General features: G+C 45.9%; 1 protein-coding gene across 3 annotated transcripts in view; it reads left to right on the top strand.

The window, feature by feature from the left end:
- The first annotated feature begins 1,221 nt into the window (after nucleotides 1-1,221).
- The window catches only part of RBSN (rabenosyn, RAB effector), a 28,843-nt gene continuing 15,907 nt past the window's right edge, over nucleotides 1,222-14,157 (top strand). Inside the window, exons 1-5 of one of the 3 annotated variants that reach the window (XM_082345707.1) lie at nucleotides 1,222-1,488; nucleotides 4,486-4,620; nucleotides 6,656-6,972; nucleotides 10,649-10,789; nucleotides 13,886-13,986. In XM_082345707.1, the coding sequence (XP_082201833.1) occupies nucleotides 6,825-6,972; nucleotides 10,649-10,789; nucleotides 13,886-13,986 (390 nt within the window). In that variant the 5' untranslated portion in view covers nucleotides 1,222-1,488; nucleotides 4,486-4,620; nucleotides 6,656-6,824. Of the gene's footprint in view, nucleotides 1,489-4,485; nucleotides 4,621-6,655; nucleotides 6,973-10,648; nucleotides 10,790-13,885; nucleotides 13,987-14,157 lie in introns of those variants that run through there. The other 2 variants (XM_082345708.1, XM_082345709.1) reach the window with 2 other exon arrangements.

Below are 14,157 nucleotides of genomic sequence, written 5' to 3'. Positions count from 1 at the left end.
GTCGGCCCTGTCTTGATTTCTTTTTCGATTACCTCCTCGGGGATCTTTCTTGAGGGCAGGTGTCATTTACAGCCCAGCCGGTTTAGTGAAGAAGCAGCGGGTTTAAAGTTGTTGTTACAAGAAACGGCCACAAGGCGGCAGCATTTCCTCCTGCCCAACTCTGGTTACTAAGGCTACAGGAGCCTTAGCAAAAGTGCTGTTCCTGGGTCGTGAATTAGAGTGGAAGGTGCTAGCAGAATCACCCAAGGGCTTGTGTTCCATTCCTTTTTCCCCCTTGCCCTCCCCCCAACTTCAGACAATTCCCAACCCCTGTCAAGCCACCGTGCTGAGGATGCTGTCATACGTAGATGGAGGACGACTCTAAGGAAGGAGGCTGCACGTGGGAACCCCACCACCGGGACACGTGCAGACCAGGTGACGTTTCGAAGTTCTTCCAGCCCAGAGGGCCCACCATTCTTTGGGTGCACTAGGCTTGGCTGAGGTGTAGAGGGCCCGCCAGGATCTGGAGATTGTGGTCCACGCAGAGAGGACCCGTCACTACAGGTCCAAGGGGGCTGCTTTGCTACCACATCCTCCCCAGTTCCCTCAACCCCAGGACAGTCCAGCCTTGGGACCCAGGTCAGCTCAAGCTTTAGGGATGTGACCCCAGCCCCGGTCACATACGCCTGCGGTGAAGAGAGTGGGCCTTTCTTTCTTTTTTTCTTTCTTTTTCTTTATTTAATTTTTGTTTTCTGTCGACGTATAGTTCATTTACAATTATGTCGTGTTTTTTTTAGGTGTCCAGCAACCTGATACAGTTATACATATACACACATGTCTAATTTTGTGGATGCTATTCTCGTATAGGGTATAGCAGAGTGTTGAGTAGATTTCCCTCTGCTGTACAGTAGGTCCTGGTTGGTTATCTAGTTTATACATGTTGTAGTGTATATGTGAATCCCAACGTCCTAACTGATTCCTCCCCCCACACCTGTCCCTTGGGGAACCAGCAGTTTGCGTATCTTGCAGGTGGTTTTGTTTTAAACGGTGTGATGAGTACAGTTTCGCTATCGAATTGGCTGCGTGAAGGTCGGCTCTGTGTTGAATTCTTTTTCCATTACCTCCGCGAGGATCTCTCTTGAGGGCAGGTGTCATTTACAGCCCCCGCAGGCCTTTTGAATATGAAGTGCCCATGAGCACCGCTTTTCCAGTTGTTGTAATGGGGCGCGTCCACAAGGGGGCAGCACTTCTTCAGGCCCAACTGGTTACTCGGGCAACCAGAGCCATAGAGAAAGTCGCGTTCCGGGGTTGTAGATTAGGGTGGAATATCCAGAAGAAACAGCTAAGGGCTGGTGCCTCATTGCTGCCTCCCTCTTCCCCTTTAACCCTCAGGCAAATCCCAAGCCCTGCCCACAAGGCAGTGCTGAGGATGCTGTCGTTCGTAGATGGGGGGATTCCGAGGAAGGAGGCTGCCGGTGGAAACCCAGAATCAGGAGACTTGGACACCAGGTGAGTTTTCAAAGCTTTTCCAGCCGGAAAATCCGCCGGCCTTTGGGTGCACTCGGCTTGGTTGAGCTGCAGCACGGCCCACCTGGATCTGTAGGTCGTGGTCCCATCCCCAGGGAACCTCGCACTGCAGGTGTAAGGGGGTCTTATTTGCTGGCATATCCTACCCAGGTCCCTCAGCTCCGCCACAGTCCAGACTTGGGACACAAGGCTGTTCGGTATCCAGGGATTTGACAGTAGCAAAAGTCTTGGAGCCCTATGGGGAATATCTTTCGGATTTCTTTTCTTTTTAATTTTATTTTATATTGGAACTGAGTCAATTTACAGTGTTGTGTTTGTGTTGGCTGTACCGCAACCTGATTCAGTTATACGTATATAGATATCTATTATTTTTCCGATTCTTTTCCCATATAGGTTATAACTGATTGGTGAGTAGGATTCCCTGTGCTAAGCAGTTGGTCCTTGGTGATTTTTGAGTTTACGTATATTCGTGTGTCTATATTCATCCCTCCCTTTCTCCCTCCCTTCCCTGCCCACTTTTCCCCTCTGGTAAGCAGAAGTTGTTTAAGTTTGTGAGCCTGTTTCTCGTTTGTTAATGTGTTCATTTGTATCGATTGCTAGATTCCACCTCTATGTGATGTCATATGCTATTTGTCCTTAACTGTCTGACCTCCTCCACTTCGTGTGATCATCTCCAGTCCATGCATGTTGCTGCAGAAGGCATTATTTCATTGCTATTGTGGCAGTCATATTCCGTCCTGTATATGTACCATATCCTCTTTATTCGTCAGTCGGCTTTTGGACCTTTGGTTGCCTACATGTCTTGGCTCCAGTAAATACTGACGCAGTGAACAGGGGGGTGATGTGTCTTTTTGAATTTTGGTGTTTCTCCGCATAGAGGCCGAAGAGTGGGGTTGCCTGGCCATGTGGTAGCTTTATTCTAAGTTTTTTAACAAACCTCCATACTGTTCTCCCCCATGCCTCGTACCAATTTACCTTCCCAAAACCAGCGCAGGAGGGTTCCCTTTTCTCCATGCCCTGTCCTGCCTTTCTTGTTTGTAGACTTTTTGATGATGGCCCTTCTGACGGGTGTGAGGTGATCCCTCGTTTTGATTTTGATCTTACTTTCTGTAATCATTGGCAATGTGGACCTCTTTCCATGTGGTTACATAGCAAAACAGAACTAAGCAAAACAGTGTCCGTTAAATTTCCCTCTTGAAATGGCTTCTGGCAAGTCCTCCGTATTTTGAAATCTTTTTCGATTACCTACTGCAGGATGTTTCTTGAGGGTTGCTGTCATTTACAGCCCCTGCAGGCCTTTTTAATATTAAGTGCCCGTAAGCACAGGTTTGTTCTTTTTTTTTTAACATCTTTATTGGAGTGTAATTGCTTTACAATGGTGTGTTAGTTTCTGCTGTATCACAAAGTGAGTCAGCTATACGTTTACCTATATCCCCATACCCCCTCCCTCTTGCGTCTCCCTTCGACCCCCCCAACCCACCGCTCTAGGTTTTCACAGAGCATAAAGCTGATCTCCCTGAAGTACCGGTTTTTAAGTTGTTGTTCCAGGATTTGTACACTAGGCGGCAGCACTGCTTCAGGCCCAACTCTGGTTACTGGGCAATCAGAGCCATAGAGAAAGTCCTGTTTCTGGGTTAGATATTACAGTGGAATGTGCCAGAAGAAACAGCTAAGGGCTGGCGTCTCATTGTTGCTTCCCCCTTACCCTTCAGCCCCAGGAAGATCCAACCCCTGCCCACACGGCAATGCTGAGGGTACTGTCGTACGGAGTGTGGGGGATTCCGAGGAAGGAGGCTGCCGCTGGGAACCCAGCACCAGGAGACTTGGAGACCTGGTGACTTAATCAGAGCTCTTACAGCCGTAGGGTCCACCGGGCTTTGGGTGCACTCGGCTTGGTTGAGCTGTACGACGGCCGGCCTGGATCTGGAGATGGTGGTCCCATCCCCAGGGAAGCTGGCTCTGCAGGTGCAAGGGGGGCTCATTTGCCGGTACATCCTCCCCAGGTCCCTCAGCTCCGCCACAGTCTAGCCTTGGGACACAAGGCTGTTCAGGGTCCAGGGATGTGACACCAGCCCAGGTCACTGAGGCCTGTGGGGAATATCGTTGGGGTTTCTTTTGTGTGCGTGTGTTTTTCCCCCACACATTGTTCTTTATCCATTCATCCGTTGGTGGACACTTAGGTTGTTTACATATCTTGCGTACTGTAAGTGATGCTGCAGTAGATAAGTGGATGTAGATACCTCTTTGAATTAGTATTTTCCTGTTCTGCAGATAAACACCCGGAAGCGGATTTAGTGAGTCCTATGTTAGCTCTATTTTTAAATTTTTTGAGGAACCTCCGTGTTTTCCGTAGTGGGTGCAGAAATTTAGATTCTCAGCGATAGTCTACATGTGTTCCATTCCCATCTTCCGCAACACATTTCTTTTGATAACGGCCACTATAACAGTTGTAAAGTGATATCTCATTACAGTGTTGTTTGTATTGGAAAATTTCACAGATTTTCCTGAGCACACTGTACCTGTTTTGGATGTATACTTCCTGTCATTATAAGCCCACTCTCATGCTGTTATATTCCAGACTCTCCACATCCTCCAAGCCTCTGAAATAATTCCTTTACTCTCTACCGCTCAGGAAGTTTAATTGACTCTAATTAATTTAGGAGCGCATTTGGCGGTGAGGGAGGAGGCATTCAAAACCATTCGCTGCCTCATTCACTGCGCACCTCGGTCAAGGAGCAAAAAAGCACGGGCTTCAGTTTTCCCATACTTAGCAGTGGGGTGGAGAGCAAGGGGCGTAGTTCAACTTCGCTGGCGGAACTACCAGAGTCGTCAAAACGTCGCAAAATTACCCAGCCTCGCCTGGCCGGTTTTTCCTGCGCCTGCGCAGAATCCGCCGCTGGCCTGCGCTTGGGGAGTCCCTTTCGTCACCTCGAAGACTCGGCGCTCCTCCGTGGTCCGTCTGCCTTTCTTTCGTTTTAGGCGTCGACGCAGGAGCGCCTGTCGAGCGCCGAGCAGTCGATGGAGATGGTGGCCGCGACCGCTTGAGGGGTCGTGGAGGCCCCAAGCTCGGGTCGGAGAACTGGACAGGCCTTCGCGGCTGTGGTACCGGGAAAGGTACACAGGGCTGGGCGTGCCTGCGGGGCTGGGCGCGGCTCTTGTCAGAAACCGGGCGGGCGGGCCGTGCGGGCGTGGGATCTGTGTGTGGTGGGTGTGACGTGCATGGTGGGCGCTGGGGCTCTCGGGCCGCGCGTCTCGCTCGTGTGCCCGGGGTGTTTTTACTCTGTGGTTGCTTGGGGTTGTGTGAGCCCTGTAGCGTTATGCGGCTGGGGCAGCGGGGGGCTGTCTCCAAGGAGCGTTTTTTGGGTCTTCTGTGGAGGTTTAGGCGTTTGGGTTCGGGGTTTGTGTGGTGCCTATGTGAAGTTGTCGTGTGTGCTTTGTGGGGATGAGCCTTTTCACCCACCGCACTGTGGGTGCGGTGATGCGGCGCGTGCACGTCACGTTGAGTTACGTGGAGGGTGGTCGGGTGGCCGGGGGATGTGTGGTGGCTGCGGCGTGTGGCCGGCAGCACTCACGCTGGACGTGGAGTTGCAGGAGATGTGGGTTTTATTTGGACTTTGGACGTGATTTAGGGTGTGAGGGTCTCGCATATGTTGTGGACGTGGGGCCTGGCTTGGTGGTTTGTGGTGGGTATTTGGTTATATGATTGTAGGGTTCGTCCGTTCATGCATTTATTCACCCTTGGAGCGTTGTTGAGATTCTCGGTGGTTTGTACCGGGCACTGACCCGGGGGGTGTGGTGTTGGGAACGAGGACGTGGCTTGTGCTCTCAAACAGCTTACAGGCTGTCGGATTAAGTCGCTTTGTGTACCTGTGATTACAAATTGAGATAAATGCTATGAGGAGAGGTGCAGGGCTGCCCGATGGGAGAATGCGTCAAGCAAGACATTCTCGAGGAAGTGAGGGTGTCTTGAGATGCGGGGAGTGTGTGTTGGTAGCATGAGTGCGTGGGAAGGAAGGGGGCTCGGGTGAACCACTGGCTGGGAGGGGCCGGGAGCTGCTCTTTCAGCGACCGTCTGGAAAAGGGGCTGAGATCTGAATGTATATAGCCATTGGGCTTTTTAGCTAGAGGAAGAAAACAGGGACCTCGTGTTTCATTTGTTTATTTCCTGGGTCACTGCCACTCTTCAGCTTGGAGGGCTAGGCAGTTCCTCCTCCGTGGCCCTGTTAGCAGGTCCATCCACAGCTCAAAGCTGACGGTCATACATTCCCTCTCACTCTCTACTGTGGTTTGTGGCCTCAGGTTCTTGGGGAGAAATTTCTCTGCTTCCGTGGATTGGTTTTGTCTGCGTTTCCCTATGGCTGTGCATCTTTCTGAGGTGACATTGGAAGTGACTTTGCCGTGGCCGGATAAAACTGAAAATGTAACTTATTAAGCCCTGAATTGTATAAGCATCAGCTTCTTTTATTTTTGAAGCAGTGAGAACGTTAGGCTTGCTGGTTTATAAAGTCTAGTAAGTTCATTGGAGAAAAGGTACCCTACAAACGTAAGACACAGAATAGATTTTTCTTTTTGATCACTAGGTTTCTAATGCTCCTCCTTAGACTGAAGCTGGGATTTTGTTTGATTTGGTTTGGTTTGATTTTTAGGGCAGGCGCTATCCCTTTTACATCAGTGCCTTTTTTTTTTTTTTTTTTTATCAGTGCCTTTTTGACAGAGGTGCAAGAGCTCCATATATGTAGTTGAATAAATGCTCAAGGTAAAGAGGGGCAAATAAAAATTTGTGCTTGTTGATAACTATTTCAGACATTTACCCAGCGGCTAAAGTGGCATACAGATTATGCAGCTGGATCATTGGAATGAATGTTGGTGAATTGCCTTGGTATTGTGTTTACTGTTGAAGTTGTATTTTCCTTTCTTATCTTCAAGAATCTGTGCTTTCCCTTTCACTGAATTGCCATTGTCCAGTGATGTTCTCATATCTTAGAAAGTTTTGTGTTTTGGTCTAAGGATTCGAGAAAGCAGTTTGTGTTCTCAAACTTGCACTGAAAAATGTTAAGTACCCTTCCTGAACTGTGAAAAGAACAAGGAAAATTCTCAATTGCTGCTAATTTGCCTGAATTGGTTTCCTCCCACTTCTTTCCTTTCTTAGGACTCCTACTCCAGAGAGGATACCTCATCCAGGGCCGTGATGCCACTTCCCCATCACCTGTATGCTGCTCGGTTAAGCTAATGCTGCGGATCCCTTGTCTCTTGTGGAGGAATCAAGCTGGCTCTTGGCATGAAGACCCTGCCTTGCGGGGGTTGAGAGTGACACTGCCATGGCTTCTCTGGATGACCCAGGGGAAGTGAGGGAGGGCTTCCTCTGCCCTTTGTGCCTGAAGGACCTGCAGTCTTTCTATCAGCTGCAGTCACATTATGAGGAAGAGCACTCCGGGGAAGACCGCGATGTCAAAGGGCAAATTAAAAGTAAGAGGCAAGGATTTTCTGCTTATCTCATTCTGTCACTGGGAGCTTTAACTCGTGGGATGGTTTTCATCAGCTACCATGTTGCCACCGTAATATGATAAACAATAGGAAATTAATAATAATAATAGAGAACATATTTCTAGTGCTTTCCATGTGCCAGGCATTATTCAAAATCTTCCAGTGTATTAACTTTATTTAATTCTCACGATAACTATGTGACTATGAGCCCCATCTTACTGATGAGGATACCAGACACAGAGAGATTAGACACAGAGATAACTTGCCTGAAGCTGCAAAGTGAGGTAGAGCCCGGCTTTGAACCTAGTAAGTGTAATTACTGTCCTCTGCTGTCTCTTGCTAGAATGTTTGAATTACCTAACTGCCAGCCTAAGAGGGTTTGGGGTGGAATTCCTTTCCTTTGCTCTGTAAGTGGAGGCACATTGTACACCCATTCACCTGTCACAAATTCAGGCCTTCCTGCCATCCTTACTTCTTCAACTAGACCTTGTCCTCTGCAGCACAGGAAAAGGAAGATTATGGTTGAAATATAAGGAGTTAAACCCAAAAAGTTAAAACTTGGTTTTTGAGCTTCCAAGGACCCTCAGGTCCTGGAGGGTTGCAGAAAGAATTTTTCAAAGTAATTTTTGCTATACAGATTATTCATTTCCCGGACTTTAGATTCTAACTCCTAAGTATGATGCTGGTGCTCTGGAATTCACTTTCCTAGTGATTCAGTTAATAGCTGGCCACATTTCTGAAGGCAGTGAGATTAAAAAGGTCTATTGCTGTATTCACAATTCTTTGTTGGGTGGGAGAGAAAGGAATGATCCATGTATTCCTAAGCGGACTCTGGCCTCCACACATGTGAGTCACATGCCCCTTGTAATCAAAGTCTCACTCCATGTCTCACTTTTCAGTTCCGAAAAAAAAGAGTTGTTGAAAGTATTAACATTTATAACTTCTGTCAAAAATATGACAAAGTCAAACATTTTCAAAATCCTGAAGGCTGCAATGGACTAGGTGGCTTCTGGCTATAGAGGCTGGAGCAGAGTCATAACTCTGAGGAGACAAGAAAGAAAAAAAAAAAAGAGAAATGTATGTTCTTTCACATACATTGTTATTTCATTTGACTCTCCCAGCAACCCTGCAGGAAGGTGTTGGTCTCATTTTATAGAGAAAAAGTGAGGCTCAGAGATGTGGAGTGACTTATCCAAGGTCAGATAGGAATTGACAGAGGTAGGCCTTGACCCCATGTCTTCCATCACCTCTAAGCCTAATGCTGCTCTTTGCATGTGGCATCACTGATGAGGTGAGGCCCTGTATTCCAGTCACAGCATGCACTACAGCTGGAAAACTAGCAAACGAAGGAACTGATTGTCTAAGTGTCCTTTGGATAACTGAAGGGCCTCCATGATTTTCAGTGAGCATCTAGTCTTAGTGCCAGCTCAACTGAGTCATACACCGTGATATCACTAAAACTTTGATGCCAGTGGGTGGAGAGGTTAGAGAATGTCCTCACATTCCTGTGATGACTGCCCTTGTATTAGGGGGAAAATGTGTAAGATTATCGAGGGAATAATAGATATAGGACCTTCTGCTGCTGACTGAAACCAAGTGAGGGTTGATCCTGAGTACTAGCTGGAGAGAGACCGGGAGTTATCAAATTTAGTTTCTGTTTTCTGTCAGTGTCTGTTTCTCTCTGCTTTTCTGTTTCTGCCTCCTTTGAGAGACAGTGAATTTCCTGCTGCTTTGGCTGTGAGGGGAAGACAGGCAAAATGAATAAGGCACCTAGATTTTAGTCCCCTTTTCTTTCATGTAGCTCATAATCACAAAACATTTGCAAGAAGTCAAGACTTGGGCTTTCTTTTCACTAATGAAAAGGAGAAACTTGGTACTGAGTTGAAGAAATGCTTTGGGCCGATCAAATACTGGAAACTACCTCTTCAGGTGGAGTTCTTTCCTCCTACCTCTGCTTCCTTTACTTGGCTTGATGTGGGCTCTTGTGAAACCTGGGACTGGAAATAACTCTCAAAGATGATGGTAGCTAAGGGGCCAGGTTGCAAGCACTAAAGCCTGCTTTTATTAGGAAGGGCATTTCTAGTTCTCTATTTAGTGTCCGTTACAATGGAAGGCTGCAAGAAAGACCTTCTTTGGTTGGCTCAAGCTTTGGTTCTAACTCTAGCATAATCTCTTAAAACTAGCCTCACCATCCCAGACGAGGGCAGGTTATGGGCTACTTTCTCTCCTAACTCACAGTATCTCACATCAGAGGGAAACTATTTATGTATATAGCCCATTGTCTTCCTAGTGCCTTCACTAGGCTTACTTTATAGCTAACTTCTGCTATAAAAAAGCCATCCAAACCTTTCAGGAAGGATTCAGTGTCTAGTCCATTTTGTGTCTAGGACATTTGCCTTATCTGAGATGCATTTTTTTTAACAAAGCTTTTTCAGGACACAAGGGCTGTCAGTTGAATTTAACTTTCCTCATTCTCTCTGTTCCTCTTAATCAGCCTCTTTTTTAGGAAGCTTGAAATCTGGGAGACACTCTGGTGTTCATTAAGATTCTTATTCCATTTGTCTTGCTGGAATTTGGGAGGCAAGACCCAAGGCTAGGGAATGACTTACCGGGGGATAGACTCTACTATCCATAATGTCCTCGGGACTCCCCTGGTGGTGCAGTGTTTAAGAATCCGCCTGCCAATGCAGGGGACACGGGTTCGAGCCCTGGTCCGGGAAGATCCCACATGCGGCGGAGCAACTAAGCCTGAGCGCCACAATTACTGAGCCTGAGCTCTAGAGCCTGCAAGCCACAACTACTGAGCCTGCGTGCCACAACTACTGAGCCTGCATGCCTAGAGCCGGTGCTCCGCAACAGGGGAAGCCACCACAATGAGAAGCCCACGCACCACAATGAAGAGTAGCCCTAGCTCGCCGCAACTAGAGAAAGCCTGAGCGCAGCAACGAAGACCCAATGCAGCCAAATAATTAATAAATAAATAAATAAATAAAAACATAATGTCCTCATATTCCTACTATTTAGCTCTCTCTCTTTACCTTTCAAGCTCTTGACTTGGCGTTTTTGTCCTCATAGAAGCACATAGTTCCTCTTGTCTACTTCCTTGGCCCCGAGCTGTTACAGTCCTTGAAATTCTCTAATTTTGTCTGAAATAGTCTCTTTTATCTTTTATGGCTCTAGGATTTTAGACTAGAGTTAATCATAATAATACTGCTGAAATCACAGTCTGCAGCTTTCTTATGGGACCCCAGACCCAAGAGTTCCCTTCCATACTACATATCTAAAGTACAGATCTTTGAATTCAAGAATCTCTACTTCAGAACCAATTTTCTGGTAGGGTTTGCTGATGTTCCTCAGCCTGCAGTTGAGTCTCTCCTTAACTTTATAATTGATTTAAGCAACAAGATCCCTGTAATGTATATGGGCTGGAGGATGGAATTGGACCAGTAAATGGATTGTGACAGTGATTCTAGAAGTTTTCCTCCTTCCCTCATATTACTTATGTCATCAGAAAATGAAAGAACCCTGATACAGGGGAAGCCGTGAAATGCATTGGGACCCTGTTGATAGGTGAAATCTAAGTGCTCTTCCTATAGGACCTTGACTCTCTACTGGGTATTCTTCGTGGATTCATATGGTGTTTGTTCCATTTTTCAAGGTCTTGTCCAGAAGGCTAGGAAAGCAAAGAACAGGCTGTTGAAACGAGAAGGAGATGACCGAGCTGAATCAGGGACCCAAGGATATGAGTCTTTCAGCTATGGAGGGGTTGATCCTTACATGTGGGAACCCCAGGAGCTTGGTAAGAAATTCTTTTCATTTGTTCATTCATTCATTCATTCATTCAGCAAATGTTTATTGAACATCTATATGTTTTAAGAGTTAGCTGAAGAGACACCAGTGAATCAGAATGGTTGTAAGCTTCTGGACCTTGTGTTCTAGTGGGGGGAGAAAATGGACAAGAATGAGCTGGGCCTCTGCTTTGTGTTAGGCACTGCATTAAATTCTTTACATGTGAACTCTCATTTAATCCTTACTGAACTCCATGGGGACCTCCCAGGGTCAGACAGCTAGGAAACTGCAGAACTGGGGTAGGAATCCAGGTCTCTGACATCAGCCCAGGTGCAGTCCATTGACTGGGCTGTCTCTTCTTGTGTAGACATTGATTACCTGCCTAGTGAGAAGCACTGGTTCATGCAACTTAATTTTCTGAAGCATGTAATTGTGGTATCATCTACTTACTTTCAAAATTACCATCTTTTCGGGATGATGAAAATGTTCTAAAATTTATTTTGGTGATGGTTGCACAACCCTGTCAATATACTAAAAGCCATTGAATTTGTATGCTTTAAATGGTGAATTGTATGTATTTGAATGATAACTCAGTAAAGCTTTTACCAAAAAGATCATGCCACATGGAGCTGAACTAGCTAATCTTACATGTCCTTTAACTGTTGAATGATAGTGATCATTAATATAGTATTTTCTATCCATGCGATGGGTAAATAATGATTCTGTCGTAGTAGTTTATTATACTTTGTTTTGTTTTTGGGCTGCTCTGCATGGCACGTGGGATCTTAGTTCCCCAACCAGGGATCGAACCCGCGCCCCCTGCATTGGAAGTGTGGAGTCTTAACCATTGGACTGCCAGGGAAGTCCCATAGTACTTTATTATACTTTGATACTCATTATCTTGTTCACCTTTCACAAAAGCCTTGTGAGGTAGAAAGGGTAGTGATGCTCATTCCATTTATAGATGAGAAAACAGGCTCTAAGAAGGGAAGTGATATTTACCCTGGGGTCAGCTACCAAATAGTGCTGCTGCAGGATGTGTCTTTTATTTTATTTTTTTAATAAATTTATTTATTTTATTTACTTTTATTTTTGGCTGTGTTGGGTCTTCGTTGCTGCACACAGGCTTTCTCTAGTTGCAGCGAGCAGGGCTACTCTTCCTTGTGGTGCGCGGGCTTCTCATTGCAGTGGCTTCTCTTGTTGCGGAGCACGGGTTCTAGGCGTGCGGGCTTCAGGAGATGTGGCACGCGGGCTCTAGAGCGCAGCCTCAGTAGTTGTGGCATATGGGCTTAGTTGCTCCGCAGAATGTGGGATCTTCCCAGACCAGGGATCGAACCCATGTCCCCTGCCTTGGCAGGCAGATTCTTAACCGCTGCACCACCAGGGAATCCCAGAATGTGTCTTTTTGGAAGAGGAAAGTCCTATAATTACACTATCCAATATGATAGCTACTAACTATATGTGGCTATTTAAATTTAAATAAATTAAAGTTAAATAAAATTAAAAGTCAGTTCCACAACCACACATTAGCCACATTTTAAGTGCTCAGTCTCCAGGTGTGGCTAGGGGCTACCATGTTGGAGAGTGGAAACATTTTATTTTCATTATGGCAGGAGAAAAATGGCTTAAAAATAAGACTATACGCATATATTTATTAGTTACATATGAAAGACAATTAGAAACATGAAGGAGACTTTTCAAGCATATGAATTATTAGCTTTTTGATAGCTTATTTCATGATTGCCAGTGTTAAATTATCAAGGTGATTTACTGATTAACTTGCCTGTTTCAACAACTGAAGGAAGTCACAAATTACAAAAGGTCAAGTGAATGGCAAATTTTAAAATTAATATGTATTGTCACTCCTAAAAATTCAAAACTAAAATTTAATTAGGTGTTAAAGTTGATTAGGGAAGAAGAAAAGCATGGATGGTTAAGAGTGTAGCGTAAAGATCTAGATATGGTAAAGCAGCGGTCCCCAACCTTTTTGGCACCAGGGACCGGTTTCGAGGAAGACAGGTTTTCCACAGACAGGGGTGGAGGGTGGATGGTTCAGGCGGTAATGCGGGCGATGGGAGGGATGGTGCAGGTGGTAATGCGGGCGGTGGGGAGCGATGGGGAGCTGCAGATGAAGCTTTGCTCGCTCCTTGCCTTCCACTCACCTCCTGCTGTGTGGCATGGGTTGGGGACCCCTGTGGTAAAGTACCTAAATGAATAGGCCATCATTGGGTGGAAGAAATGAACTGAGTGCTGGGAGGGTTGGGGGGCAGGGCCGGCTTTCAGAAGAGGTGAGATTGAGCAGGTTATATTTCAGATGAACTGAGACAACAGGCTACTTGGTTCCATTTGTGTGAGGAGGTTTGTCCTGGGTCTTGCCTGCTGGACTGAGAAGTTACCAGTTTAACTAGCCCCCTCCAAGGGCATCTATTAGCGTTTACATTTTGAGAAGGATTGTTTTTATTCTGATGAAAAACCATATTGTACCAGCCTTGAAAAGTACAGAAAAGTATGAGATGTTTAAAAATCACCCATAACGTTACTGCCTTTTTATTTAACAAAAATTCATGTGCCAGGCAGTATTCTAAGGATTTTATAAATTTTAACTTCTTTAGTCCTGATAACAGCCCTGTGGAGTAGGTACTACTGTTTTCCCCATGTTATAGCTGAGTACTCCAAGTTACAGAGAGGTTAGGAACTTGTCCAAGGTCACACAGTGTGTGGCAGAATTGAAACTTGAGCACAGGCTGGCTCCAGAGTTCAACCTCTGTCCTTAAGGTCTTTCCTATCATACTTTGTGGCCCCAAGGTGACCATAGTTAACACTTTAGCAAATTTCCTTCCATTTGCTTTTCTAGTTTTTTAATTTTTAGTAAGACTCTAATGGACTTCCCTGGCGGTCCAGTGGTTAAGACTCCGCACTCCCAACGTAGGGGGCCCAGGTTCAATCCCTGGTTGGGGAACTAAGATCCCACATGCTGCACGGTGCGGCCGATAGATAGATAAATAAATAGATAAATATAATACAGTCCTAGAATGTTTGAAATTCAAGGTAGAGAGGCTCCCTCAGGGAAACGACAAGTCGTTTATGTCACCACCTCCCCTCCTAGGTGCTGTGAGAAGCCATCTTTCCGACTTCAAAAAACACCGAGCTGCCAGAATTGACCACTATGTCGTTGAAGTCAATAAATTAATAATCAGGTTAGAGAAGGTAAATTCTTTTGTTTTAAAACACTTTTTTTCTGCAAGTATAAATTTTCTGGGGGGAGAATTACATTTCTGTAGCATGTGTCTTGTATATTGTGTATGTCCCATGCTGGCAAGGAAGCGCCCTACCTAGAGCTGTGCTGAGGACGTGGTGGATGGTTCCAGCCTGGGCTGG

Source organism: Balaenoptera borealis (genome assembly GCF_965194805.1).
Source record: "Balaenoptera borealis genome assembly, chromosome: 12".
Lineage (NCBI taxonomy): Eukaryota > Metazoa > Chordata > Mammalia > Artiodactyla > Balaenopteridae > Balaenoptera > Balaenoptera borealis.
This window is presented reverse-complemented; position numbering and strand designations above follow the sequence as displayed.